Source organism: Pristis pectinata, chromosome 43 (assembly GCF_009764475.1).
Source record: "Pristis pectinata isolate sPriPec2 chromosome 43, sPriPec2.1.pri, whole genome shotgun sequence".
Taxonomy (NCBI): domain Eukaryota; kingdom Metazoa; phylum Chordata; class Chondrichthyes; order Rhinopristiformes; family Pristidae; genus Pristis; species Pristis pectinata.
The window spans coordinates 2,161,659-2,188,873 of NC_067446.1; the positions used below are offsets into that span (position 1 = coordinate 2,161,659).

The window sequence follows — 27,215 nt, forward strand, 5'->3', positions numbered from 1 at the left end:
CTCCCTCTGCACCATCCCATCGCACACTGCCAGGGGTCAGACACAGAGTGAAGCTCCCCCCTACACCGTCCCATCAACTATTCCTGGGAACAGATAGCATGAGTTTGATACAGTTTGAAACACATAATGGGGGCCTGGGTATAAAGGTGAAAACAGCAACAGATGCAGAATAATGCTCCCTCTGCACTTTCTCGGAGCAGTAACAGCACAGAGTAGTAACAGCAGAGGTCACCGTCAGAAAGGGATTGAAATGCTTCTCATGGGAAACTTTGAAGCCCATGTGTCTTGGTCCCAGGTGACACAGAAGGCCATACCACTGTGACAGACAGAACAGGGAATGAGGGGCAAAAGCCTTGTTTCCTTGATGTTGCTACAGGGGAAAGTCCAGTCGTTGGACTGCAAAGTAATTTATTGAAGATCTGGTGATCAGACTGTGGGTGCAGGCTGACAAGTGAGCAGTGCACTGGTTACCTGGTGAGGTTCCAAACAGCAGCATGCAGAAGCCTCGGTAAAAGTCCAGCACTTTTCTTTCCTGTTGGGGGAGACTGCAGCTTAACTGGGATGTTAACAATGGGTTGCATTCCTCAAGGCAAGTGTCATAGATTTCAGCTCAGGGGTCTGGACAGTGTTCCCTGTGTGGTGCCGAGGGAGTGCACGATGGCAGGATGTTACCAATGGAGCACCTCAATGTGGGAGGGACGGTGCTGAGGTTGCGCCGCACTGAGGGAGGGGCAGTGAGGGAGTGCCAAACTGTGGGGGGGGGGGGGGGCAGTACGGAGGGAGTGCCACACTGGGAGGAGTAGTGAGAAAGCGCCACACTGGAGGAGGGGGAGGGGTGGTACTGAGGGTGGGCCACACCGTGGCGGTCGGTGAGGAGGGAGCACCACACCGCGGGAGGGGCAGTGAGGGAGCGCCACACCGCGGGGGGGATGGTGAGGGAGCGCCACACTGCAGGAGGAGCGGTGAGGGTGGGCCATACCGCGGGGGGGATGGTGAGGGAGCATCACACTGTGGGAGGGGCAGTACTGAGGGAGTACCTCTGTGGGAGGGGCGGTGAGGGAGTGCCTCACTGTGGGAGGGGCGGTGAGGGAGTGCCTCACTGTGGGAGGGGCGGTGAGGGAGAGCTACACAGCGGGAAGCGAGGAGATAAGGGAGAGCGGCAGTATTGGAGGGACGGTGTTGAGGCAGTCCTGCCACATCCTAATTTCTGGCTCCGTCTCCTCTCTCGGGTACAATGCAGAAGATCATCTGCCCACCCCTGGAAGGTGAACAGGGGTGAGCTCTCCCTGGCGATCTTAATGACCATCACTTATCCCTGAACCAACATCAGGAAAGCGGATCATCCGTCACACTGTGGGGGAAATCGAACAGAAGATGTTGGAAACACTCGCCAGCTCAGGCAGCACCTGTGGAGAGAGAACTGAGTTAATTGTTTGCGGGAGGAACAGGCATAGATCGTGGACGGAGAATATAACCGTACATGCGTCCAAAAACATGGAACACACAAATTAGGAGCAGGAGGAGGCTACTCGGCCCCTTGAACCTGCTCCGTCATTTAACAAGGTCATGGCTGATCTGATTGGAACCATACCTCTGCATTCCTGTCTCCTCCAGAGTAATCTTCCACCCCCGCGCTTAAAAAATAATTCAAAGATGCTCCCCACTGTCCTTTGAGGAAGCAGGTTCCAAAGACTCACAAACCTCTGGGTGGAAAAAAAACATTGTCTCTCTGGAATTTCCCCTGATTTTTCATTCTCCCACAAGTGGAGAGTTCCGAGATCAATTCCTCTTCCTGGGCAGGAGGTGGCGGCAGAGACCAACAACCACAGGCACGCTAACACACTGACGGGCTTGTGGACCACTGCAAGCCTGGAGTTAATGATGGAGCCACTCCTGGGACCCGCTGTAAAAATGACTCCCCTCTGTATACTGACTAAGGACTCCCCTGTTTATACGTTCTCCCCGTGTCTTGTGGATTTCCTCCAGGTGCTCCAGTTTCCTCCCACATTCCAAAGACGTACGGGTTAGGAAGTTGTGGGCGTGCTACGTTGGCGCCGGAAGTGTGGCGACACTTGCGGGCTGCCCCCAGAACACTCTACACAAAAGATGCATTTCACTGTGTGTTTCGATGTACATGTGACTAATAAACATATCTAGTGATACATTCCCGGGGACTCAATGTAAATGCTGACAGACTCCCAGGAATCCCCTGCAAATACCGCATAGTCCTGGGACCCTCAGTGAGTACTGACACAGTCCCAGGACATCCTTTAAATGCTGACACACTCCCCAGGACCCCCTGCAAATACCACATAGTCCCAGGACCCTCTGTAAATACTGACATAGTCTCAGGACACACTGTAAATACTGACACACTCCCCGGGAATCCCCTGTAAATACCGACACACTCCCCGGGACACCCTGTAAATACTAACACAGTCCTGGGAATCCACTGTAAATACTGACGCACTCCCCGGGGACCCACTGTAAATACTGACGCACTCCCCGGGGACCCACTGTAAATACTGACACACTCCCCAGGACCCCCTGTAAATACTGACACACTCTGTGGGACCTCCCGTAAATGTGGACACATTCCTGGGACCCTGTTAATACTGAAACACTCCCGAGGACCCCCAGTAAATACTGACACACTCCCGGGCACCCCCTGTAAATACTGACACACTCCCGGAAACCCCGTGTAAATACTAACACACCATGGAGAACACCACATAAATTAACTGGCTGAAGAGTATACATTTGACTCATCACCTTTTGATAAGGATTTATAGAGTGAACTACTTGGCAGTTCGATAAATCCTTAACAAAAGTTCAGCCATTTAATCCTTATCAAAGGTTGCCTCAGAGGCTGTGTGATGGTAACACACCCGAGTGCAGGTTCCCAATTCCGCTGTCCGTCCTCACTGGATTTTGAGGCTCTCTTTGTTGACATACTCCTCCCCCCAGACCTTGTCCTCCCGCCTCCCCAGACGCACAGAAGCGTAGAGGTCAGAGGGTCCGAGGTCCAGGAGTTCACAGTTCGAGGTTGGAGACAGGATGTTGCTTTGGGAGCTATCCTTCCGTGGCCCTAAGGTCCCCTCCATCACCGTCTGCTTCTTGTGGTTGCTCGTCAGTATGTTCAAGATGTCGGTGTATTGTGTCTTGGTCAGCTTCCGGCCCTTGTGGTCACGTGACGCAGGGAGCTCGAGTTTGGCGTAGCAGATCTGTCGCTGAGCAAAGGAAAGATCAGGTAAATAACACACTGAACCTCGAGACACTCCCAGATGTCTAAAACTCCCTCTACCCGTGCCATCACACACTCCCGGAGTCAGACACAGGGCGAAACTCCCTCTACACCATCCCATCACACACTCCTGGAGTCAGACACAGGGCGAAACTCCCTCTACACCATCCCATCACACACTCCATGGCCAAGGACAATCATCCCAACCTGACCTTATCTGGAAGGATGCTTTCCCCCCCAACAAAGTCCAAACTCTGTGTGAATTCTCACTGTCAACACAGACCAGGCTTTGATCCCTGTTGGCACTGGAAGACCCCCGAGTTTGGAGGTCAGCTTCTCACCCTCCTTTTGGAACAGGGGATAGATCAATCACAGGTTCAGAAGCGTTATGATGACAAGACCATCACGAGCTGCCTTCCTTCATTGCTGCTCTCTGCATTAAAACCGAGCAAATAAAGATAACAGCTTGACGTAGGAGTAGGATGTGGTGCTGGTTTGAGAGCAAGGAAGGAGCACCTGCACAACCCTGAAACTACTGGAGGCAAAGCCCCTGGTTCCCTTGCCGAAAAATACCAAGATGATTGCACACAAGGCCATCTGATTGTCTGGCCTACGAACGGCTCCTGGGGATTTCTGCTGTCTTGCAATTGGGGGATAAGGGGAGGGGGGCAATTTGCAAATGCTGTGGTGTGCCTGAGGACTTGCAGTGAAAACCTCCAGCTTCCTGTATGAATGGGTATGCTGCAGAATTTGTCATTTGTGACATCCTTTGGCACCGTCGCGTGCAGAACGTGAGCGGTGCAGAATGTTCCTCTCCATTCAGGGGACAGAGAGCGAGACTCTGGCAGCAACAGGATTGGGTCGCCACTGGTGTGATGTCCGTGGGCTGGAGTGGGTTCAGGTTCCTGGTGAAGCTCCAGTGTCTTCTTCAACCTGCCCCGGATACAGGGAGCTGAGGGAGGACCACGCCATGGGAGGGGCGGTGAGGAGGGAGCACACGTTGTGAGAGAGATGGTGAGGAGGGAGTGTGCCCTGTGGGAGGGGTGGTGAGGAGGGAGTGCTGCACTGCTGGAGGGGCGGTGAGGAGGGAGCGCTGCGCTGTGGGAGGGGTGGTGAGGAGAGAGTGCTGCACTATGGGAGGGGCAGTGAGGGCCAGCCGTCTGTCACTTTTGCAGCCGGGAGGAGACGGTGTACCACGTGTACGTGGAGTGCGAGAGGTTGCAGCCCCTCTTTGCATCTGAAGGGGCTGCTGCTCAAGCCCTGGCTGCACTTCAGCCCGACGTTGCTGACCTACGGTCACCTGGAGCGGAATGGGGCGGGTCGCGCGGGGTATCACCTGGTGGGTCTTCTGCTGGGCTTGGCCAAGGTGGCCATCCACAGGACGCAGCGACGGGCGGCCAAGGGTTCCAGCCGGTCCGCCTGCCTGCCCCGTCTTCCGGGCTTACGTGCGCGCGTGGTATCCTTAGAGAGGGAGCACACGGTCTCCGCGGGCACCCTGGTTGAGTTCTGCGCTCGGTGGGCCCCTCAGGGGATGGCGTGTATCATGGATAGTATGAATGCAATTCTTATTTGAAGTGTTGCGTGTTGCTTTAGCGGGTGTAGTTTTGCCTGTGCGTTTCGCGGGTATTAGCTCGCATTATTTTACTGTAGTGATGTAGTTGCTTAGTTGTTTCTTCTCTTCTGTTTTAGATGTAGTGTATTGACACTGCTTGTCCTTTTTTTGTAGAGCTTTTAGTTAAACGTTTAAATTTAAAAAAAGGGGCGGTGAGGACGTAGCGCTGCACTGTGGGAGGTGCAGTAAGCAGGGAGCACCACACTAATAGAGTGGCAGGACTGAGAGAGAGAGCCACCCTGTCGGGGGAAAGACATCTGCTGTTGTGACCCAGAGACTGAAAAACACATCACAAGCATCCTAAACCTGAAAGTTTAATTCTTAAACCGACATTAAACCAACCTTGCGTTCCCTCTCATTTTCCAGTGACCGTGGAATACTCCCTCTCTCCATCCCTGCAGAGAGAATGCGTCAATGATAATGAGTGCTTCCAGCACTGTGAATATTTCAAACAAATTGTTGGAAAAGTAATCTTAAAAACAGTGGTGCTGTTGGTAGAGCCGCTGTCTCACAGCGCAAGAGACCTGGGTCTGATCCCGACCTCCGGCATTGTCTGTGTGTGCGTGGAGTTTGTATGTTCTCCCTGTGATATAGCACATGATTCTCTGAAAGTCACAGGTAGACAGGGTGGTGAAGAAGGCGTTTAGCGCAGCGGCGGGCGGCCGAGGGTACCGGCAGGTCGGCCTGCCTGCCCGTCTTCTGCGCTTACATGCGCACGCGGGTGCGTTTAGAGAGGGAGCACGCGGTTTCCGCGGGCACCCTAGCCGAGTTCCGCGCTCGGTGGGCCCCTCAGGGGATCGCGTGTGTCGTGGACGGTACGAACGCGATTCTTATTTGAAGTGTCGCGTGTCGCGTTGACGGGTGTAGCGTCGCGTGTGTGTTTCGTTAGTATTAGGTTGCATTCTCTATTGTAGTATGTCGTTGCGTAGTTTCTTCTTTTCAGTATTAGATGTAGTGTATTGACACTGGTTGTCTTTTGTAGTGCTTTTAGTGAATAAACGTTTATTATTTAAAAAAAAGGCGTTTAGCACGCTGGCCTTCATCAGGCAGGGCACTGAGTACAGAAGTTGGGATGTTACGTCGCCGTTGTACAAGACATTGGTGAGGCTGCACCTGGAGTATTTTGTACAGTTTTGGTCACCCTGTTACAGGAAAGACATCATTAAGCAGAAAGGAGTGCAAAGAAGATTTACAAGGCTGTTGCCGGGACTCGAGGGCCTGAGTTACAGGGAGAGGTTGGGCAGGCTGGGACTTTATTCCTTGAAGTGCAGGAGACTGAGGGGTGACCTTATAGAGGTGTATAAAATCATGAGGGGCACAGATAGGGTGAATGTGCACAGTCTTTTTACCAGGGTAGAGAAGTCTAAATCTGGAGGGCATGGGTTTAAGGTGAGAGGGGAGAGATTTATAAGGGACCTGACAGGCAACCTTTTCACACAGAGGGTGGTCTGTATGTGGAACAAGCTGCAAGAGGAAGTGGTTGAGGCAGATACAATAACAACATTTAAAAGACACTAAGATGAGTACATGGATAGGAGAGGTTTAGAGGGATATGGGCCAAATGCGAGCAAATAGGTCTAGCTAAGATGGGGATTGTGGTCGGCATGGAGCCGTTGGGCCGAAGGGTCTATTTCCGTGCTGTACGACTATGTGGGTGCTCTGGTTTCCTCCCACGTCCCAGTGATGTGCGGGTCAGTGGGTTAACTGTCCACTATAAATTACTTCTGGTGTGCAGGTGAGGGGTAGAATCTGGGGGGAGTTGATGGGAATGTGGGGAGGGTATAAAATGGGACGAGTATAAGTGGGTGGTTGATGGTCGGCAGGGACTCAATGGGATGAAGGGGCTGTTTCTGTGCTGGATCTCCTCTGGCTCTGTAGGGTACCAGTCTGGATGGATGAGGAAGCTGACACGAATAGCTGGAGAGTAATGATGGATGATCAGAGGGATCTTGGGGTCCGAGTCCATAGGACGCTCAAAGTAGCTGCACAGGTTGACTGTGGTTAGGAAGGCATACGGTGTATTGTCCTTCATCAATCGTGGAATTGAATTTAGGAGCTGGGAGGTAATGCTGCAGCTGTATAGGACCCTGGTCAGACCCCACTTGGGAGTACTGTGCTCAGTTCTGGTCACCTCACTACAGGAAGGATGTGGAAGCCATAAAAAGGGTGCAGAGGAGATTTGCAAGGATGCTGCCTGGATTGGAGAGCATGTCTTATGAAAACAGGTTGAGGGAACTTGGCCTTTTCTCCTTGGAGCGACGGAGGATGAGGGGGGACCTGATAGAGGTGTATAAGATGATGAGAGGCATTGATCGTGTGGATAGTCAGAGGCTTTTTCCCAGGGCTGAAATGGTGGCCACAAGAGGACACAGGTTTAAGGTGCTGGGGAGTGGGTACAGAGGAGATATCAGGGGTAAGTTTTTTACTGAGAGAGTGGTGAGTGCGTGGAATGGGCTGCCGGCAACGGCGATGGAGGCAGATACGATAGGGTCTTTGAAGAGACTGTTGGATAGGTACATGGAGCTTAGAAAAATAGAGGGCTATGGGTAAGCCTAGTAATTTCTAAGGTAGGGACATGTTCGGCACAGGTTTGTGGGCCAAAGGGCCTGAATTGTGCTGTAGGTTTTCTATGTTTCTATGATTCAGTTGACACTCAATGCTCTTGGGGCAGCTACAGTGAGAAAGGAATAAAAGGCAGGCCAGGAAACCCCAAATCCACTGAAGCAGCATGAAAAACAAAGTGCGGTGCAGTGCAGGCACTGTGAGTACATCAGTGGTAAAAGATGAAAGCAGCGAGACTGAAGTCCGTGAGAGTTAATTTTGTGCCTGATTAGATCGTCAAACAATGGGCTAATTAAATTCCTCGACTGTGCCCATGTGACAGCGAGTTCTGGGCTTTGCTCTGGGGATCTGCAGTCTCGTGCTGGGAGAGAGGAGGGCGTGCAGTGTGGGCACTGCGTTGTCGATGTCACAGAAGAAACTCCATGTGAATATTGCTGGGTGTTATAGAGCTGCTTACCTGTGTAAAGGTAGTTGATGTTCCCATATACAGGATTGTCCTCAACTTCTTCGGACTTGAAGCTGAAACAGTTAACAAGAACATCGAGTGGCTGAGCAGGATGGAGTCAAGGACTGATCAAACACAGACTCAACTCCCACATTAAATCTCCCCCACAGTCCTTGTATGATCCATCCAGCAGAGGCTCAACCCAACCAGGAGACCAGTCTATCAAAGATATCAGAAGCGAGGGCAGTGTGGAATGAGAGATGGGCGCCTTTGGGTCTCTCAAGGTTAATCCACACTCCCTCTGTGTTGTCTTGGTGACCCCCTCCGGCCCAGACACACCTCCATGTCTTTGCGTAAACCCCTCCGGCCCCTACACCCTGTCTCTGTAACCCCCTCTGGCCCAGACACCCCTCCCTGTCTCTGTAACCCCCTCTGGCCCAGCCACCCCTCCCTGCATCTGTGACCCACTCTGGCCCCAGCACCCCTCCCCATCTGTGTAACTCCCCCTCTGGCCCCTACACACCTCCCTGTCTCTGTAACCCCCTCCAGCCACTACACCCCTCGCTATCTCCATAACTCCCTTCAGCCCCTACACCCCTCCCTCTCTCTAACTCCCTCTGACACCTTATCTCTGTGACCCCCTCTGGCCCCTACGCCCCTCCCTATCTCTGTAACCCCCTCCGGCCCCTATCATCGCCAACCACACCATCAGCTTCCTGAGCTCCTGGAATTCCTAAACCTCTCCACCTCCAAGATGATCCTTAATACCCACCTCTCTATCCACAGTCTTGGCCACCTGGCTGCATGTCTAGTCCTAACTGATATCACTCGTTTGAAACACCAGGGGTTATTTCATTGGGTGATAGAAGTGGAATTGTGTGTTATTTAGTATTCTTTCTCAAAGACTGAATTTTGTGTGTGAGAAATTCTATATTATATACGCCCAAGTTCTTAAGAAAGGACCCGGAAGCTAGTCAAGCATGAAGCATTTCTGATGGTGTAAATTGATATGTAAATACTGTTCGCTTACAAAATCTAGATTTTACCTTCTCCGGAAGTTAGGAAGGAACTTGCTCGGGTTACCTGGAAAAAAGTTCAAGTTTATTGTCATGGGCATACATACCCAGGGTATAAGTGCCATGAAAATTAGTTTTTTGCAGCAGTAGCTCAGTATGTTACAAACACGTTAACATAAACTTAAATTATACGTATCTTACACAACAAAATGAACTGGTGACACTAACACGACGCCAGGGCAAGTTGAGAGAGAGACAAAATGAAATAGTGTCCAAGGCAGTGTTCGGGTTTTTCAGGTGGGTTCAAGAACCTGACGGCAGTGGAGAAGAAGCTGTTGCTGAACCTTGAGGTGTGGGTCTTCAGGCTCCCGTGCCTCCTGTATATTACTGCACGCGAGCCCACCAGTCAGGAACAGGAGGAGGCCATTTGGCCCATCAAGCCCGCTCTCTATCCATTGAGATCACGTCCAATGTATCTGTAACCTGAACTCCACTTTCCTGCCCTCCCCCAGTAATCTTTCACCCCTCACTTATATAGAATCCTTCTCCCTCTGCCTTAAGATATTCAAAAACTCTGCACAGGAACAGGCCCCTCAGCCCACCACATCTGTGCTGACCATGATGTCAATCTAACTAATCCCATCTGCCTGCACATCGTCCCTATCCCTCCACCCCCTGCTTGTTCGAGTGCCTCTTAAATGTTGCTATTGTATCTGCTTCCACCACCGCCCCCGGCAACCCGTTCCAGCCACCCACCACTCTCTGAGCACGAAAACGTGCCTCATAAATCTCCTTTAAACGTTCCCCTTCTCACCTTAAACCTCTTCCCTCTTTGTATTGGGAGAAAGACACTGACTGTCTACCCTATCTCTGCCTCTCATAATTTAATAAACTTCTATCAGGTCTCCCTTCAGCCTCTTGACGCTCCAGAGAAAACAACCCAAGTTTGTCCAACCTTTCTTTATAGCTCATACTCTCCAATCCAGGCAATGTCCTGGTGAACCTCTCCTGCACCAGTCTTTAAGGAAGTGAATTCTAAAGACTCACCGGAAAGAATTTTGCCTCATTTCAGTCTTAAGTGGCTGACCCCTTTATTTGTATACACTGACCCATGGTTCTAGATTCTCCCACACGAGGAAACATCTTAACATCCACTTTGTCGGGATTTCATATGTTTCAACTAAGTCCACTCTCCCCCTGTGTCTTGTGTCTCCACTCTCACTGTTCCTGACTCCAGTGGATAGAAGATATGGAACATACAACAGTGCAGCACTGGACAGGCCACTCGGCCCACGAGGTTGTGCCTGGCAAGCTCCTCCCCTGTGTACATGGCAAGATCCCACACAACAGTCACCCAATCCATACACAATGAAAACAGGAGGGTATAAGTTCAAGTTGTGAGGAAGGAGGTTTACAGGGGATCTGAGAGGTAAGTTTTTTACGCAGAGAGTGGTTGATATCTGGAAGGTGCTGCCAGAGGAGGTGGTGATATCAGATACAATCAGTACGTTTAAGAGGCACTTAGACAGACACTTACATAAGCAGGGCATGGAGGGATACAGACATAATGCAGAGACGTGGGGTTAGTGTAAATGGGCAAAAAGGTCGGCATGGACCTGACGGTTCTGTGCTGTGCAAGTCCATTTCACAGCTGCCAATGCAGCTTGATGTATCAGGAGCCGATGTCTCGCTCCATCTGGGTTTGAACCTATGAAGGCAAGAGTGGCAAAGCCAAGGCAGTGCGGGGGCAGATTTAAACCCTCCCCCCATTCCTGGGAGCTCTCCAAATACATGCGGCCAGCTTCAAAGCCTATTTCCACGTGGGTTTAAGCTTGGAAGGGGACTCCGACAGTACTGCCAGTGCCGATACCGAGCAGTCTGCCCGCGACCTCCTCTGTCAGGGCTCTAGATAAGCAGCGGGCAGGCGCCCAGGGTGCCTCACAGTGCTGGAGGCCCCAGTTCGATCCCGACCTCTGGGAGCTCTCTGCATGTTTTCCCCGTGGTTTTCTGCAACCCGAAGATGTGCGGAGCTGGTGGGTTAGTCAGCCGCTGGTAAATGGCCTCCTAGTTTGTGGGTGAGGGGTAGAATCTGGGGGTTGGGGGGGGTGGGAAATTGATGGGAATGTGGGAAGAATAAAATGGGATTAGAGGAAATGGGTTTGCACAAACTCCATTGGCTATATCTCTCTCGCTGAATACCTAGAATTTATTGGGAAGCTCTGTCCCAATCATCCTTATAGAACCTCCCACGAAGCTTCTGCCCTCTCCTCTTTCGAGGTGTGTCCATTCCCGACAGGCTTGCACTCTGTGCCAAGTGCACTTACCCCGTCTGTAACTCTGTGCGTAGCAGACAATGTTGCAGGAGAGCGAGACCAGTAGCAGAACCACAGTGACTCCACAGATAACCCACATGAGGTAGCTGCAGCACAGGTCCTGAAGTCCTGAAACAGACCGAATCAGAATCAGAATTATATGTCATGAAATTTGTTATTTTGTGGCAGCAGTACAGTACAAAGACATAAAATTACCATAAATTACAAAAATAAATGGTACAAAAAAAAGGAATAACGAGGTGGTGTTCATGGGTTCATGAACCTTTCAGAAATCTGATGGCAGAGGGGAAGAAGCTGTTCCTGAATCGTTGAGTGTGGGTCTTCAAGCTCCTGTACCTCCTCCCCGATGGTAGTAATGAGAAGAGGGCATGTCCTGGGTGGTGAGGGTCCTTAGTGATGGATGCTGCCTTCTTGAGGCACCACCTCTTGAAGATGTCCTCGATGGTGGGGAGGGTTGTGCCCATGATAGAGCTGGCTGAGTCTACAACCTCCTGCAGCTCCTTGCGATCCTGTGCATTGGAGCCTCCGTACCAGGCGGTGATGCAACCAATCGGAATGCTCTCCACCGGATATCGATAGAAATTTGCAAGAGTCTTTGGTGACAGACCGAATGTCCTCAAACTCCTAACGAAGTAGATCTGCTGGCGTGCCTCCTTCATGATTGCATCAATGTGTTGGGCCCAGGATAGATCTTCTGAGATGTTGACACCCAGGAATGTGAAGCAGCTCACCCATTCCACTGCTGACCCCTCACTGAGGACTGGTGTGTGCTCTCCCGACTTCCCCTTCCTGAAGTCCACAATCAATCAACTCAGAGGTGGAGGATGTCCTTATTCAGCCATTCCACAGTTGTGCAGTTCCCCCGTACCTTTTGCTGCAGTCATTACAACTCTGTACTTACTTTTCACGCTGTTCTCTATCACTTCAGCTGGTTAGGAAGCTCCCACCTGATCTCATTCATACACCACTGCTAGTGTTGAGGGGGGAGGCAATGGAGCGGTTTGACAGGGACTGTTTCTTCTGGCATCAGGTAGCACAGATTTAACGACAGGAAGCAGTAGAGGGGAATCAGGGAGACGTGTTACCTTGACGTAGGGACTAGGAGAGGCATTTGGAGGAGTAGTTTGCTGGCCATGGAAGGGGTAGCTCTTTCGAACAGCTACAACAGAAAGGATTGCCTGTTCGTTAAATTTGGTTTATGTATTAATGCAAACTCAGTCGTAACACAATATGCATTGTGAACTTCCAGTAAGGTAAAATGTTAGCAATAAAATCAATATTACCCCTCATTAAAATGATACAATAGATAGAGTTGTCATAGAGAGGCATAGAGTCACACAGCACGGAAACAGGCCCTTCAGCCTAACTCAGCCATGCTGTGTTGCCCAGAGAATCTGCCCACGTTTGGCCCAGAACTCTCTACACCTCTCCTATCCATGTACTTATCCAGATGGCTTTTAAATGTTGCTAATGTGCCCGCCTCAATGTTATTTCTGGCAGCTCATTTCCAAATACGCACCACCCTTTGCGTGAAGAAGCTGCCTTTGATGTCCCTTTTAAATCTCTTGCCTCTGATCTTAAACCTATGCCCTCTTGTTTTTAGTGCCCCTCCCCCTCCTATGTGCTTTCACCCTGTCTATGTCCCTCATGAATTTATATACCTCTATCAGGTCACCCCCTCAATCTCCTACATTCCAGGGAATAAAGTCCTAGTCTACACAACCTCTCCTTGTAACCCCAAGTCCAAGCAACATTCTGGTAAATCTTTTCTGCACTCCTACTAGTTTAATAACATCTTTCCTATAACAGGGTGACCAAAACTGTACACAGTACTCCAAGTGCAGCCTCACCAACGTCTTATAAAACTGCAACATAACTTCCCGACTCCTGTACTCAGTGCCCTGACCGATGAAGGCCAGCGCGCCAAACGCCTTCTTCACCACCCTGTCTACCTGTGATGCCATGTTCAGTGAACTATGCACTTGCACTCCAAGGTCCCTCTGTTCCACAACACTCCCCAGGGCCCTATCATTCACTGTACAAGTCCTACCTTGGTTTGATCTCCCAAAATGAGATACCTCACATTTATCTGGATTGAAAACCATTTGCCACATAACTGGCTGATCAAGATCCCTCTGTAATTTTTCATAACCTCCTGCACTATCCACAACACCACCTACTTCAATGTCATCCGCAAACACCAGCTATTTTCTACTAATCCCACACTAATCCCATTTATGTATATTCTCTCCACATTCCCAACAACTCCCCCATATCCTACCACCCACATATATATTAGCAGCAATTCACAGTGGTCAATTAACCCACCAGGTAGAGTGGATAGTGAGAAACCTTTCCTGTAATACAGACGTCAAAATCTAGAGGGCATATTTTAAGGTGAGGAGTGAGGTGGTTAGAGAGGATCTGAGGAACGTTTTTTTCCGTGGTGGGGCGGGGGGGGGGGGGGGGGGGGGGTTGGGATCTGGAACACTGCATGAGGGGGTGGTGGAGGCAGAGATTCTCACAATGTTTAAGAAGTACTTAGATGAAGATGGCCTTCATTGCTAGAGGGAGTGAATTTAAGAGCAGGGAGATTATGCTGCAACTGTACAGGGTACTGGTGAGGCTGCACCTGGGGCACTGCGTGCAGTTCTGGTCTCCTTACTTGAGGAAAGAGACGGTGCAGAGGAGGTTCACCGGGTTGATTCCAGAGATGAGAAGGTTAGCCTATGAGGAGAGATTGAGTCATCTGGGTCTATACTCGCTGGAATTCAGAAGAATGAGAGGGGATCTTATAGAAACATATAAAATAATGAAAGGGATAGATAAGATAGAGGCAGGAAGGTTGATTCCACTGGTCGGTGAGGCTGGAACTAGGGGATTCGGGGGAGTAGATTTAGGAGGGAGATGAGGAGAAACAGCTTTTCCCCAGAGAGTAGTGAATCTATGGAATCCTCTGGCCAGAGAAGCAGTAGAGGCTACCTCATTAAATATATTTAAGACACAGTTGGATAGATTTTTGCATAGTAGGGGAATTAAGGGTTATGGGGAAAAGGCAGGAAGGTGGAGCTGAGTCCACGGCCAGATCAGCCATGATCTTATTGATTGGTGGAGCAGGCTCGACGGGCCAGATGGCCTACACCTGCTCCTATTTCCCATGAATGCTTGAATTTCCAAAGCGTAGAAAGCTATGGACCAAGTGCTGGCAAATGGGATTAGTGTGGGTGGGTTGGCATGGACATGTGGGCCGAAGGGCCTACTTCTGTGCTGTATGACTCTATGACTCTCCCAGGGGAAACCCACACGGTCACGGTGGAGAACGTGCAAGAGAGCGGCGCAGGTCGGGTTCGAACCTAGGTCACTGGAGCTGTGAGGCAGCAGCTCGACTAGCTGTGCCACTGTGCTGCCTGAGGAGCCGCCAGAAGATTTTCACCAGGATGTTACCTGGAATGGAGGGCTGCAGTTATAAGGAGAGATTGGATCGGCTGGGTTTGTTCTCACTGGAGGCTGAGGGGTGACCTTGCAGAGGTTTATAAAATGCTGAGGGGCATAGATAGGATAGACAGAGCAGGGCAGGGGATTCTAGAATTGGAGGGCGCAGGTTTAAGGTGAGGGTGCAGGATCTAAAGGGTAAATTTTTTTTTACACAGAGGGTGGTGGGTTTACGGAATGAGCTGCCAGAGGAAGTGGTAGAGGTGGTAATTAGTTTACTATCATCACATGTACTGAGATACAGTGAAAAACATTTGTTCTGCATGCCATCCAGAAGGATCACTTCACAACATTAAGTACATCAAAGCAGTACAAGGGAAAAGCAATCACAGAATGCAGAATATAGCGTTACAGTTACAGGGAAAGTGCAGTGCAGGCAGACAATAAGGCGCAAGGGCCACGACGAGGTAGATTGTGAGGTCAAGAGTCCATCTTCATCGTACAAGAGCTCTGTTCAAGAGTCTTATAACAGTGGGATAGAAGCTGTCCTTGAGCTTGATGATACATGTTCTCAAGCTTTTGCCTGATGGGAGAAGAGAGAATGTCCGGGTTGGGAAGGGTCTATGATTATGGTGTTTGCTCTGCCGAGGCAGCGGGAAGTGCAGACGGAGTCCATGAAGGCGAGGCTGGTTTTCGTGATACAATGGAGACTTAAGAAATTCTGCAGATGCTGGATGTATCTGGAGCAATACATAGAAAGTGCTGGATGAACTCAGCAGGTCAGGCAGCATCCACGGAGGGAAATAAACAGTTGACTTTTCGGGCTGAGACCCTTCATCAGGAAAGGAAAGGAAGAGGGCAGAAGCCAGAATAAGAAGGTGGGGGGAGGGGGTGGAATACGCGCAGGCAGGGGAGAGGTGAGTTCAGGAGATAGGTGAGTCCAGTTGAGAGGGGGAAAGTAGTGGGTGGGAGAGGGGGAGAAGATATAATAAGCTGAGAGGATGCAAGATAGAAGAGACAAAGGGCTGAAGTTCTAAAAGACACTTGGACAGGTACATGGATAGGAAAGGCATAGAGGGATACGGGCCCAAAGTGGGCAAATGTGTTTCGCTTCACAGTTAGTATGGACAAGGTGGGCCGAAGAGCCTCTTTCTGTGCTTTACAATTCTATCAAGGCACTATTCTAAGTTGCCAGCAAGTGTAACTGAAATAGTAGCTCCAGTTAAAACAAAACATCGGCACGGTAGCATAGCAGTTAGTGCGACGCTATTACAGCGCCAGCGATCGGGGTTCGATTCTCGTCACTGTCTGTAAGGAGTTTGTACGTTCTCCCATGTCTGCATGGGTTTCCTCCGCGTGCTCCGGTTTCCTCCCACATTCCAAAGACGTACGGGTAGGTTAATTTGGGTTTAGAATGGGCGGTGTAGACTTGTTGGGCCGGAAGGGCCTGTTACCACGCTGTAAATAAAATCTTAAATCTTCAGTAACGTCAATGCTTGAAGCATCATCCGGAAGCATGCAAACTTAGAATGGAAGACGCCCACTCTGTGTTACTGCAATGTCACCTTTGTTTGCCTTCTCTGGGAACAGTCTGCCCACTCAACGCCAATCGGTCTTGTGTTGAGCGACAGCTGCAGAAATGCAAAGTAAAAAAAGAAAATGCAGGTGCACTAAATCTGAAATAAAAGCAGGAAATGCCACAAATACTCAGCAGGTCAGGCAGCATCTGTGTGGGAGTAATAGAACGGAGAACAGTACAGTACAGGAACAGGCCCTTTGGCCCACGATGTCTGCACAGAACATAATGCTGAATTAAACTAAATCCCTTCTGCCTGCACATGATCCAGATCCATCCATTCCCTGCATATTCGTGTCTGTCAAACAGCCTCTTGAACACCACTGTCGTATCTGCCTCCACCACCTCCCCAGGCACCGTTTCAGGCACCCACCACTTTCTGTGTAAAAAGCTTGCCCCACACATCTCCTTTAAACTTTCCCCCTCTCACCCTAAATGCACGTCCTCTAGTACTGTATATTTCTATCCTGGGAAAAAACTCTGACTGTCTACCTTATCTAAGCTCATAATTTTTATAAACCTCTATCAGGTCTCCTCTCAGCCTTCCCTGCTCCAGAGAAAACAACCCAAGTTTGCCCAACCTCTCCCTGTAGCTCATGCCCTCTAATCCAGACAGCATCCTGGTGAACCTCTTCTGCACCCTCTCCAAAGCCTCCACATCCTTCCTGTAATGGGGCGACCAGAACTGCTCACAAGAGTTAATGTTCCCATTGGAACTGGGAACATTTGGAAAACAAGCATCCCTTTAAGGGAAGGGGGAGGAGTTAGAGGGAATGGGAATGTCTGTGATAGGTTGGAGTCCAGGAGAGACAGGGTAACATCAGTTGGTGTTAGCTGAGGAGGGTTCTGAAGGAGGTGTGAACAGAGAAAGAGAGGGGGGGGGAGAAAACGTGCTGGAAAGGTGGGACCCAGAACACAGCAGTTGCTTGAAATCTGAACTAAAGGTTCATGCTGTAGCAGCATCTGTGGGTGGGGGGAGCTGGGAGGAGAGAGAGAGAGAGAGAGGGAGAGAGAGGAGGAGAGGAGAGAGAGAGGGAGAGGGAGGGGAGAGAGAGGAGAGGAGAGAGAGGAGAGGGAGGGAGAGAGAGGAGAGGAGAGAGAGAGGGAGAGAGAGAGGAGAGGGAGGGAGAGAGGAGAGGAGAGAGAGTGAGTGAGAGGAGAGGATGAGAGAGAGAGAGGAGGAGAATGAGAGAGAAGAGAGGAGGGAGAGAGAGATGAGGGAGAGAGGAAAGAGAGAGGGCAAGAAGAGGAGAGTGAGAGAGGAGAGGACAAGGAGAGAGGAGAGAATGAGGGCGCAGAGAGAGAGAGCAGAAAGAGAGGGCGAGAGAGAAAAAGGAAATGAGAGAGAAGGAAGAGAGAGGAGGACGAGGAGAGGGGTGTGGAGAGACAGAAAGGAGACAAACTGCGTTATATCAGAACTGGCCAGGGACAGAGATCTGACACATAAACAGAAAATGGTGAAAACATTCAGCAAGCCTGGTAGCATTTGCTGAGAGAGGTAATCGACCTGAAGTGCTCATCCTGCTCCCTCCCCACAGACACTGGCTGACCCATCAACGATGCCTGCTCCCACACCAGAAATGTCCAGCTCTGAGATAAACTGGAACGGCTGGTTATCTGAAATTGCTGAACACACAATTGAACCCCGAGGGTGCCTAGTTGGAAGCTGAGGTGGCCATGCTGGTCCTCCTGTTTATGTTGAGTTTTGTTGGAACCGTCATAGAGTTGTACAGCACAGAAATGAGCCCTTTGGCCCAACATGTCCATGCCAATCTACTTGCCTGTCCACACTAATTCCATTTGCCAGCATTAGAACATAGAACCGTACAGCATGGGAAGAGGCCCTTCAGCCCACAATATTTGTGCCGACCATGATGCCAATTTAAACTGCACATCTGCCTGCACATGATCTATATTGCTCCATCCCCTGTCTGTACATGACTCTTAAACACTGTTATCATATCTCTAACTCTCACCTACAAGTTTGCAGATGACACCACTGTAGTGGGCTGTATCTCAAATAATGACGAGTCAGAGTACAGGAAGGAGATAGAGAGCTTAGTAACATGGTGTCATGATAACAACCTTTCCCTCAATGTCAGCAAAACAAATGAGCTGGTCACTGACTTCAGGAAGGTGGGGGGACGGTCGGTGTACATGCTCCTGTTCAACAGTGCTGAAGTCGAGAGGGTTGAGAGCTTCAAATTCCTTGGAGCGAACATCACCAATAGCCTGTCCTGGTCAAATCACGTAGATGCCACGGCCAAGAAAGCTCACCAGCGCCTCTAATTCCTCAGGAGGCTAAAGAAATTCGGCATGTCCGCATTGGCCCTCAACAATTTTTATCAAAGCACCACAGAAAGCATCCTATCCAGATACATCACAGCTTGGTACGGCAACTGCTCTGCCTGAGACCATAAGAAAATGCAGAGAGTTGTGGACACAGCTCAGCACATCACGGAAACTAGCCTCCCCTCCATGGACTCTGTCTATACTTCTTGCTGCCTCAGTAAAGCAGCCAGTATAATCAAAGACCCCACCCACCCCAAACATTCTCTCTTCTCCCTCCTCCCATCGAGCAGAAGATACAAAAGCCTGAAAGCACGTACCACCAGGCTCAAGGACAGTTTCTATCCCGCTGTGATAAGATTATTGAACGGTCCCCTAGTACGATCAGATGGACTCTTGACCTCACAATCTACCTCGTTATGACCTTGCACCTTATTGTCTACCTGCACTGCACTTTCTCTGTAGCTGTTACACTTTATTCTGCATTCTGTATTGCTTTACTTTGTCCTACCTCGATGCACTGTGCAATGAATTGATCTGTACGATCGGTATGCAAGACAAGTTTTTCACTGTACCTCAGTACATGTGACAATAATAAACCAATTCCAATCTGCTTTCACTACTTCCCGCTCCAGCTACCCACCACTCTCTGTGGAAAAACTTGACCCACGTGTGTCCTTTAAACTTTCCCCCCCTCACCTTAAACCAAGCCCTCTAGTATTTGACATTTCCACCCTAAGAAAAAGAACTCGATCTACCCTCTCTATGCCTCTCATAATTTTATATACTTCCATCAGCTTGCCCCTCAGCCTCCGACCCTTCAGAGAAAACAATCCAAGCTTGAACCATACCCTCCTATGCTTTGCCCATTTAATTGTCTGCCTGTCTCAAATGCAGTAACTGTACCCGATTCCCACCTCCTCCTCTGGCTGCTCGTCCCTCCGTGTAAAAAACCCACCCCAAGTTCCCCACTAAATGTCCTACCTCTCACCCGAAAACTATGCCCTCTATGGTGGGAGTGTAGGAAGCCAGAGTGGTGAGAGTGGGGGGTAGGATGGGGAATTAACGTGACAGGTTCAGTCACAGTCCTGCCTGCCCTCTCCCTCACTCTCTCTCCTTTGCAACACCAAAATGGCTGATCTGAAACGTTGGCTCTCTTTCCCTCTCCACAGACACTGCCTGACCTGCTGAGCATATCCAGGTTTTATTGTGGAATGACCGCTGGCTGCTCAGCAGCTTGGAATAAAGCCTCCTTCCCTCCAACTTCCCCCCTCCCAGACCTCAAGGCCAGCCAAGGAGAGAGGACGTGACATATCCACAGGGCCACAGCCTGAAGTCAGGCAGGAGCTTATCGTGAGAACACAGGCCACCAGCACATTTGGCAATTGTTTTATTATTCACACGTACCGAGGTACAGTGAAAAGCTTTGTTTTGCATGCCATCCATACAGATCATTTCATCACATCAGTGCATTGAGGCAGTCCAAGGGAAAAGCAATAACAAGTTGGTAAATGGTTTAACATTGTCACATGTACCAAGGTACAGTGAAAAACTTGCCTTGCAGACCGTCCACGGTTCACGGTACACTGTTGCAGAGCCTGCGGCCCGGGTTCAGTTCCGGCCGCTGTCTGTAGGGAGTTTGTATGTTCTCCCCGTATCTGCATGGGTTTCCTCCGGGTGCTCCGGTTTCCTCCCACATTCCAAAGACGTACGGATTAGGAAGTTGTGGACATGCTATATTGGCGCCGGAAGTGTGGCGACACTTGTGGGCTGCCCCCAGAACACTTTACGCAAAAGATGCATTTCACTGTGTGTTTCCATGTACATGTGACTAATAAAGATATCTTACCTTATCTTACCATACAGATCAATTCATTACATAGTACATCGAGGTAGTACAAAGGAAAAGCTCTAACAGAATGCAGAATAAAGTGTCACAGTTACATGCACTGAGGTACAGAGAAAAACGTTGTTTTGCATGCCATCCATGCAGATATAATTTCATTACAACAGTGCATTGAGGGAAAGCAATACAGAATGCAGAATAAAGTGTCACAGTTACAGAGAAAGTGCAGTGCAGACAGACAATAAGGTGCAAGGCCTTGACGAGGTAGACTGTGAGGTCAAGAGTCCATCTTATTCTACTAGGGCACTGTTTGGTAGTCTTATAACAGTGGGATAGCCTGGTGGTACGTGCTTTCAGGCTTTTGTATCTTCTGCCCGATGGGGGGGGGGGAGAGAAGAGAGAATGTCCAGGATGGATGGGGTCTTTGATCATTTGGTCATGCTGGCTGCTTTACCAAGGCAGCGAGAAGTGCAGAGAGTCCGTGGAGGGGAGGCTGGTTTCCGTATGTGCTGAGCTGTGTCCACAACTCTGCAGTTTATTGTGGTCTCGGGCAGAGCAGTTTTAATCCTGCCGTTAAAAGACCACTGAATGGTCCCCTTGTACGATAAAATGGAGTCTTAACCTCACAACCGTGTCATGGCCTTGCACCTTATTGTCTGCCTACACTGTACTTTCTCCGTAACTGTTACACTTTATTCTGCATTCTGTTATTGCTTTTCCCTTGTACTACCTCAATGCACTGATGTGATGAAATGATCTGTATGGATGGCATGTAAAACAAAGTTTTTCACTGTACCTCAGTACATCTGACAACAATAATAAGCCAAACCAATTTTAATTTCACAGCTGCCTTGGTGGGATTTGAACTCATCTCCAGGTTACTAATCCTGCTTCTTAACCCCTGAAGCACCACCATGGAGCATGTGTTATGGGTGGCATACACCGATAGATGGTGGGCTGCTTTGCCTAAGGCATCTAACACTCTCCTGACAGTGGAGAAGGTGCCAAGAGGGCAGGTGCTCGCCACAGGGTACTCAGCCTCTGACCGCAGTATTCCTGTGGCTGGAGCAGTTGAGTATCCAGTCATGGTGATTACCTCTCACACAACCCGCCACCAAGGCTGACAGGGCTCAATGTCAAGGCAAAGTGGTGAGACAGTGTGGGTGCAGATCACTCCATTGTTGGGAGCCACACAAGCACGGTAATCGGTAATTGGTTTATTATTGTCACATGTACCTAGCTACAGTGAAAAATTTTGTCTGCCTGCCGTCTGGACAGATCGTAAGGGGACCCCATCCATCCTGGACATTCTCTCTTCTCCCCCCCCTCCCATCGGGCAGAAGATACAAAAGCCTGAAAGCATGTACCACCAGGCTCAAGAACAGTTCTATCCCGCTGTTATAAGACGACCAAACAGTGCCCTAGTAGAATAAGAAGGACTCTTGACCTCACAGTCTACCTCGTCAAGGCCATGCACCTTATTGTCTGCCTGCACTGCACTTTCTCTGTAACTGTGACACTTTATTCTGCATTCTGTATTGCTTTCCCTCAATGCACTGTTGTAATGAAATTATATCTGCATGGATGGCATGCAAAACAACGTTTTTCTCTGTACCTCAGTGCATGTGACAATTATAAACTAATTTACCAACTTAGAAGCTGTCCTATCCTAGAAGGTTAATCATTCGGAATTAGAATAAAAAAAATTAGTTAACCATTTCTACTGTCATAAAATAATCACCTGGGGAACTCTGTCTTCCTTACCAGTTCTGGTCTGTATGTGATTCCAGACCCACCCCATGTGGTTGAGCCTCAACATGTCTTCCGACATGATCTGAAACTACCAAGATATCGGGTGGGGGGGGCGCAGAGGGGGTGTGGCAGGGGGGAATGAAGGGTAGCAACAAATCCTGGCAATAAATCCAAGCCTTGCCAGTGAAGCCCACATCCTGAAAAACGATTTAACAGAAAAAACAGGCCAAGAAGGTGCTCACAGCATCTCCCAAACCGATTAGCATCTTCCCCTCCCTTCACAAAGATGTTGCCATGACTGGAGGATTTGCATTATGAGGAGAGACTGGATAGGTTGGGGCTGTTTTCCCTGGAGCGAAGGAGACTGAGGGGATGAGCTGTCAGAGCTTATAAATTGGTAAACTGTTTATTACTGTCACATGTACCGAGGTACAGTAAAAAACTTGACTTGCGTACCGTTCATACAGATCAATTCATTACAACAGTGCATTGAGGTAGCACAAGGTAAAACAATAACAGAATGCAGAATAAAGTGTAACAGCTACAGAGAAAGTGCAGTGCAGGCAGACAATAAGGTGCAAGGACATAACGAGGTAGATTGTGAGGTCAAGAGTCCATCTGATTGAACCAGGGGACCATTCAATAGTCTTATCACAGCAAGAAAATCACAAGGGGTAGAGATTTAGTGGATGGTCACAGTATTATTCGCCAAGGTAGGGGAGTCTAAAACTAGAAGGCACAGGTTTAAGGTGAGAGGCAAAGATTTGAGGGGTAGATTTTTCCACACAGAGGGTGGTGGGTAGATGGAACAAGCTGCCAGAGGAAGTGGTAGAGGCGGCTACAATTATAAAGTTTAAAAGACACTTTAAGTTTACAGGGATATGAATCAAATGTGGGCAAATGGGACTAGCTCAGGAAGACACCTTGGTCAGCATGGATGAGTTCCATGCTGTAATAACTCTATGACTCTCTTTCAAAGACAGATTTCATCTCTTCTCTTACCGTAGCAGTCCTGGGTCTGGTTACTACCCGCCATGCTCATGCCTTTCTCCCCCAGTCTTTGTCCTTTTCCAAGCAGACGACGGAGTCCTCTTTCCTCTGAGGAGGTTTCCTGATTTAAGATTGGCTCCACTAGGAAACGGGCAACTCGTCCTGATTACCATTTCACAGGGGTGGCCTCCATCTCAGTGTCGATGTAGCCCTTTCCTTCTGCTTTGCCTGCAGGAGCGCTGGGCTAACCTTGCTCCCCTTTTAGAATGCCACCTAATTTTCCCGAATATAGCACTCAGGAATGTGTCTGCTGGCTATTTCTCTGTATTATTCCTATCACTCTAACTGTACAATGCAAACTCTCTCTCTCTCTCTCTCTCTCTCTCTCTCCTTCCCTATATTTCTATCTACCAGTGCCTCTCCCTCCTGAATTGCCTTCTGTGTCTTCTAATATCGGTGTTCCTCTCACTCTTTCTGTGTCTGTACCCCTGTTCCTCTCTGTCTGTTGTTCTCTCTAAGTGATTCACACTGTCTGTATCCTGCACTCCCTACCCGTTGTCCCTGTCTGTTGTTGCAACTGCGTCTTGGTCTCTCTGAGCGATTCACGCTGTCTGCAACCTGCACTCTCTACTTCTGTCCCTCTCCGTCTGTTACCACCCCTGTGCCTCGAGTCTGAGCGATTCAGTTTGTCTACCTTGTTTAGAACTGTTCGCCTTTACCGCAAGGGATATGGCAAAGAAGAAAGACGACATGCCGTTTCCTGTACCAGCCCCCCGCAGATCCCAAATCCTCACCGCACACCACCCTCCCCAGAAAAAGAACATAGAAAAATACATTTTTTGTTTGAGACACGGCTTAAACAAAAAGAGATGTTAAATTGGAAAATATATCAAAAAGAGTACTTAATCTGGATGAGAATAAGTGAGAGTAATTTGCAATTTAGGGGAAAATGCTAGTGACAGGAAACTACAGTTGTTTACAGCTGGTGGTCGGAATTTAAAGCCTTTTTTGCAACAGTCTGTGAGTGCATCAAGCTTAACCACCATTGGTTGAATTTGAATTTTAGCAAACAATCTTGGTTTTCTTTGCACATGGCAAGCTAAAGAGGCTGGAAGGTGTTCTAGACTCAAGACTCAAGACTCCTCCTATCGCAGCCGGGCAGTGAGATGTTAATTGTTAATGCATAGGCAAATGCACGTTAGATTATATCACTGTCCAAGTGAGAGACCACAAAAGTACTGGTATCACCCACATCATGCCCATTGGACTGACCACTGATAAATCTGGTCTGTTATCTCCAGCGTCCTGCCCCCCAGAACACAGTCAGTGGAACACTGATGCAAGAAAATCACTGCTGAGTCTCTCAAGGACCTTGCAAAGGTCTGCTGTTCTTAAACAACCTGTGGACTGTCAGCCAGCGGGGTAGGGACTGTCGTGAGGTCCACTATAATTAGTACCTGTTGGCTGTGCTACCAGCGGGTTGGATGAGGATGACAAAGGAATGGAGGAGCTAATTAATTAGAACGTAGAACACTACAGCACAGTACAGGCCCTTCAGCCCACAATGTTGCACCGACATTTCATCCTGCTCTAAGATCTATCTAACCCTTCCCACCCAAATGATAACCCTTCCCTCCCATTTCTCTGTCATTCATGTGGCTATCTAAGAGTCTCTTGAATGTCCCTAATTCATCTGCCCCCACCCCACCACCTCTGCCGGCAGTGCGTTCCACCACTCTCTGTGTAAAAAACACTTACCTCTGTCATCCCCCCTATACCTTCCTCCAATCACCTTAAAATTATGCCCCCTTGTGTTAGCCATTTTCGTCCTGGGAAAAAGTCTCTGACCGGCCACTCGATCTATGCCTCTTATCATCTTGTACACCTCTATCAATTCATCTCTCATCCTCCTTCACTCCAAAGAGAAAAGCCCTAGCTTGCGCAACCTATCCTCATAAGACATGCTCTCCAATCCAGGCAGCATCCTGGTAAATCTCCTCTGCACCCTCTCTAAAGCTAACACATCCTTCCTATAATGAGGCGACCAGAACTGAACACAATACTCCAAGTGTGGTCTAACCAGAGTTCTATACAGCTGTAACGTTACCTCGCAGCTCTTGAACTCAATATCCCAACTAACACCATATGCCTTCTTAACAACCCTATCGACCTGCGCGGCAACCTTGAGGGATCTATGGATGTGGACCCCAAGATCCCTCTGTTCCTCCACACACGACTAAGAATCCTGCCATTAACCTTGTATTCTGCCTTCAAATTCAATCTTCCAAAGTATATCACTTCACACTTTTCCGGGTTGAACTCCATCTGCCACTTCTCAGCCCAGCTCTGCATCCTATCAATGTCCTGTTGTAATCTACAGCACCTTTCTACATTATCCACAACAACACCAGTTTTTGTATCATCAGCAAACTTACTAACCCACCCTTCCACATCCTCATCCAAATCATTTATAAAAATCACAAAGAGCAGGGGTTCCAGAACAGATCCCTGCGGAACACCACTGATCACTGACCTCCAGGCAGAATACGTTCCATCTACTACCACCCTCTGTCTTCTATGGGTGAGCCAATTCTGAATCCACACAGCCAAGCTTCCCTGGATCCCATGCCTCCTGACTTTCTGAATGAGCCTTCCATGAGGAACTTTATCAAACACCTTTCTAAAATCCATATACACCACATCCACTGCTCTAACTTCATCAATGTACTTTGTCACAACCTCAAAGAATTCAATCAGGCTCATGAGGCACGACCAGCCCCTCACAAAGCCATGCTGACTGTCCCTAATCAGCCTATGCTTCTCTAAATGCCCATAAATCCTGGCTGTAAGAATCTTCTCCAGTAATTTGCCCACCACTGAAGTAAGACTCACTGGTCTGTAATTCCCAGGGTTATCCCTACTCCCTTTAACAAAGGAACAACATTTGCCACCCTCCAATCATCCGGCACTACTCTTAGGGCCAGTGAGGACACAAAGATCATCACCAAAGGTGCAGCAATCTCTTCCCTCGCTTCCCATAATAACCTTGGATATATCCTGTCCGGCCCTGGTAATTTATCTATCCTAATGTTTTTCAAGTTCCAGCACATCCTCTTTCCTCACATCGACATGCCCTAGCGTATCAACTTGTCATACATCATCCTCACAAACATCAAGGTCTCTCTCACTGGTGAATACTGAAGCAAAGTATTCATTAAGGACCTCTCCTATCTCTTCCAACTCCAGGCATATGTTTCCTCTTTTATCCCTGACCTGTCCTACCCTCACTCTAGTCATCCTCCTATTCTTCACATACATGTATAATGCCTTGGGGTTTTCCTTAATCCTGCTCGCCAATGCCTTCTCATGCCCCCTTCTAGCTCTCCGAAGTCCATTCTTAAGCTCCCTCCTGGCTACCTTGTAACTCTCCAGAGCCCTGTCTGATCCATGCTTTCTAAACCTCAGGTAAGCTTCTTTCTTCCTCTTGACAAGATATTCTACATCTCTTGTCAACCACGGTTCCTTCACTCTACCATCCTTACTCTGTCTCAATGGGACAAACCTATCCAGAACCCCATGCAAGTACTTTCTAAACAACCTCCACATTTCCACTGTGCACTTCCCCAAGAACATCTGTTCCCAATTTACGCTCCCAAATTCCTGCCTAATAGCATCATTATTCCCCCTCGCCCAATTAAATACTTCCCCATATCATCTGCTCCTAATCCTCTCCAAGGCTATGGTAAAGGTCAAGGAGTTATGGTCACTATCTCCAAAATGCTCTCCCACTGAGAGATTTGAAACCTGATCAAGCTCATTGCCTAGTACCAGCTCCAGAATGGCCTCTCCTCTAGTCAGCCTGTCCATTTACTGTATCAGGAATCCTTCCTGGACACACCTAACAAACTCTGCCCCACCTATCCCCTCCCCTTTACACTAAGGAGGTGCCAATCAATATTAGGGAAGTTGAAATCACCCAGGACAACAACCCTGTTATTTTTGCACCTCTCCAAAATCTGCCTCCCGATCCACTCCTCAGTATCTCTGCTGCTATTGGGGGAGGTGGGGGGGGGGGTGGGGGGGTCTGTAGAATACTACCAATAGGGTGATCACTCCCT

General features: G+C 49.1%; 1 protein-coding gene across 1 annotated transcript; it reads right to left on the bottom strand.

Moving 5' to 3' along the window:
* Positions 1-782: 782 nt before the first annotated feature.
* Positions 783-23,811, bottom strand: LOC127566626 (signaling threshold-regulating transmembrane adapter 1-like). The gene is made up of 7 exons (XM_052009129.1): positions 23,110-23,811; positions 11,204-11,320; positions 8,910-8,946; positions 7,876-7,937; positions 5,199-5,251; positions 2,889-3,230; positions 783-1,406 (listed from the first exon to the last, which is right to left on the bottom strand). Exons 1-6 carry the CDS (start codon positions 23,147-23,149, stop codon positions 2,922-2,924), a joined length of 618 nt encoding a protein of 205 aa, XP_051865089.1. The 5' UTR covers positions 23,150-23,811; the 3' UTR covers positions 783-1,406; positions 2,889-2,921.
* Positions 23,812-27,215: the final 3,404 nt, after the last annotated feature.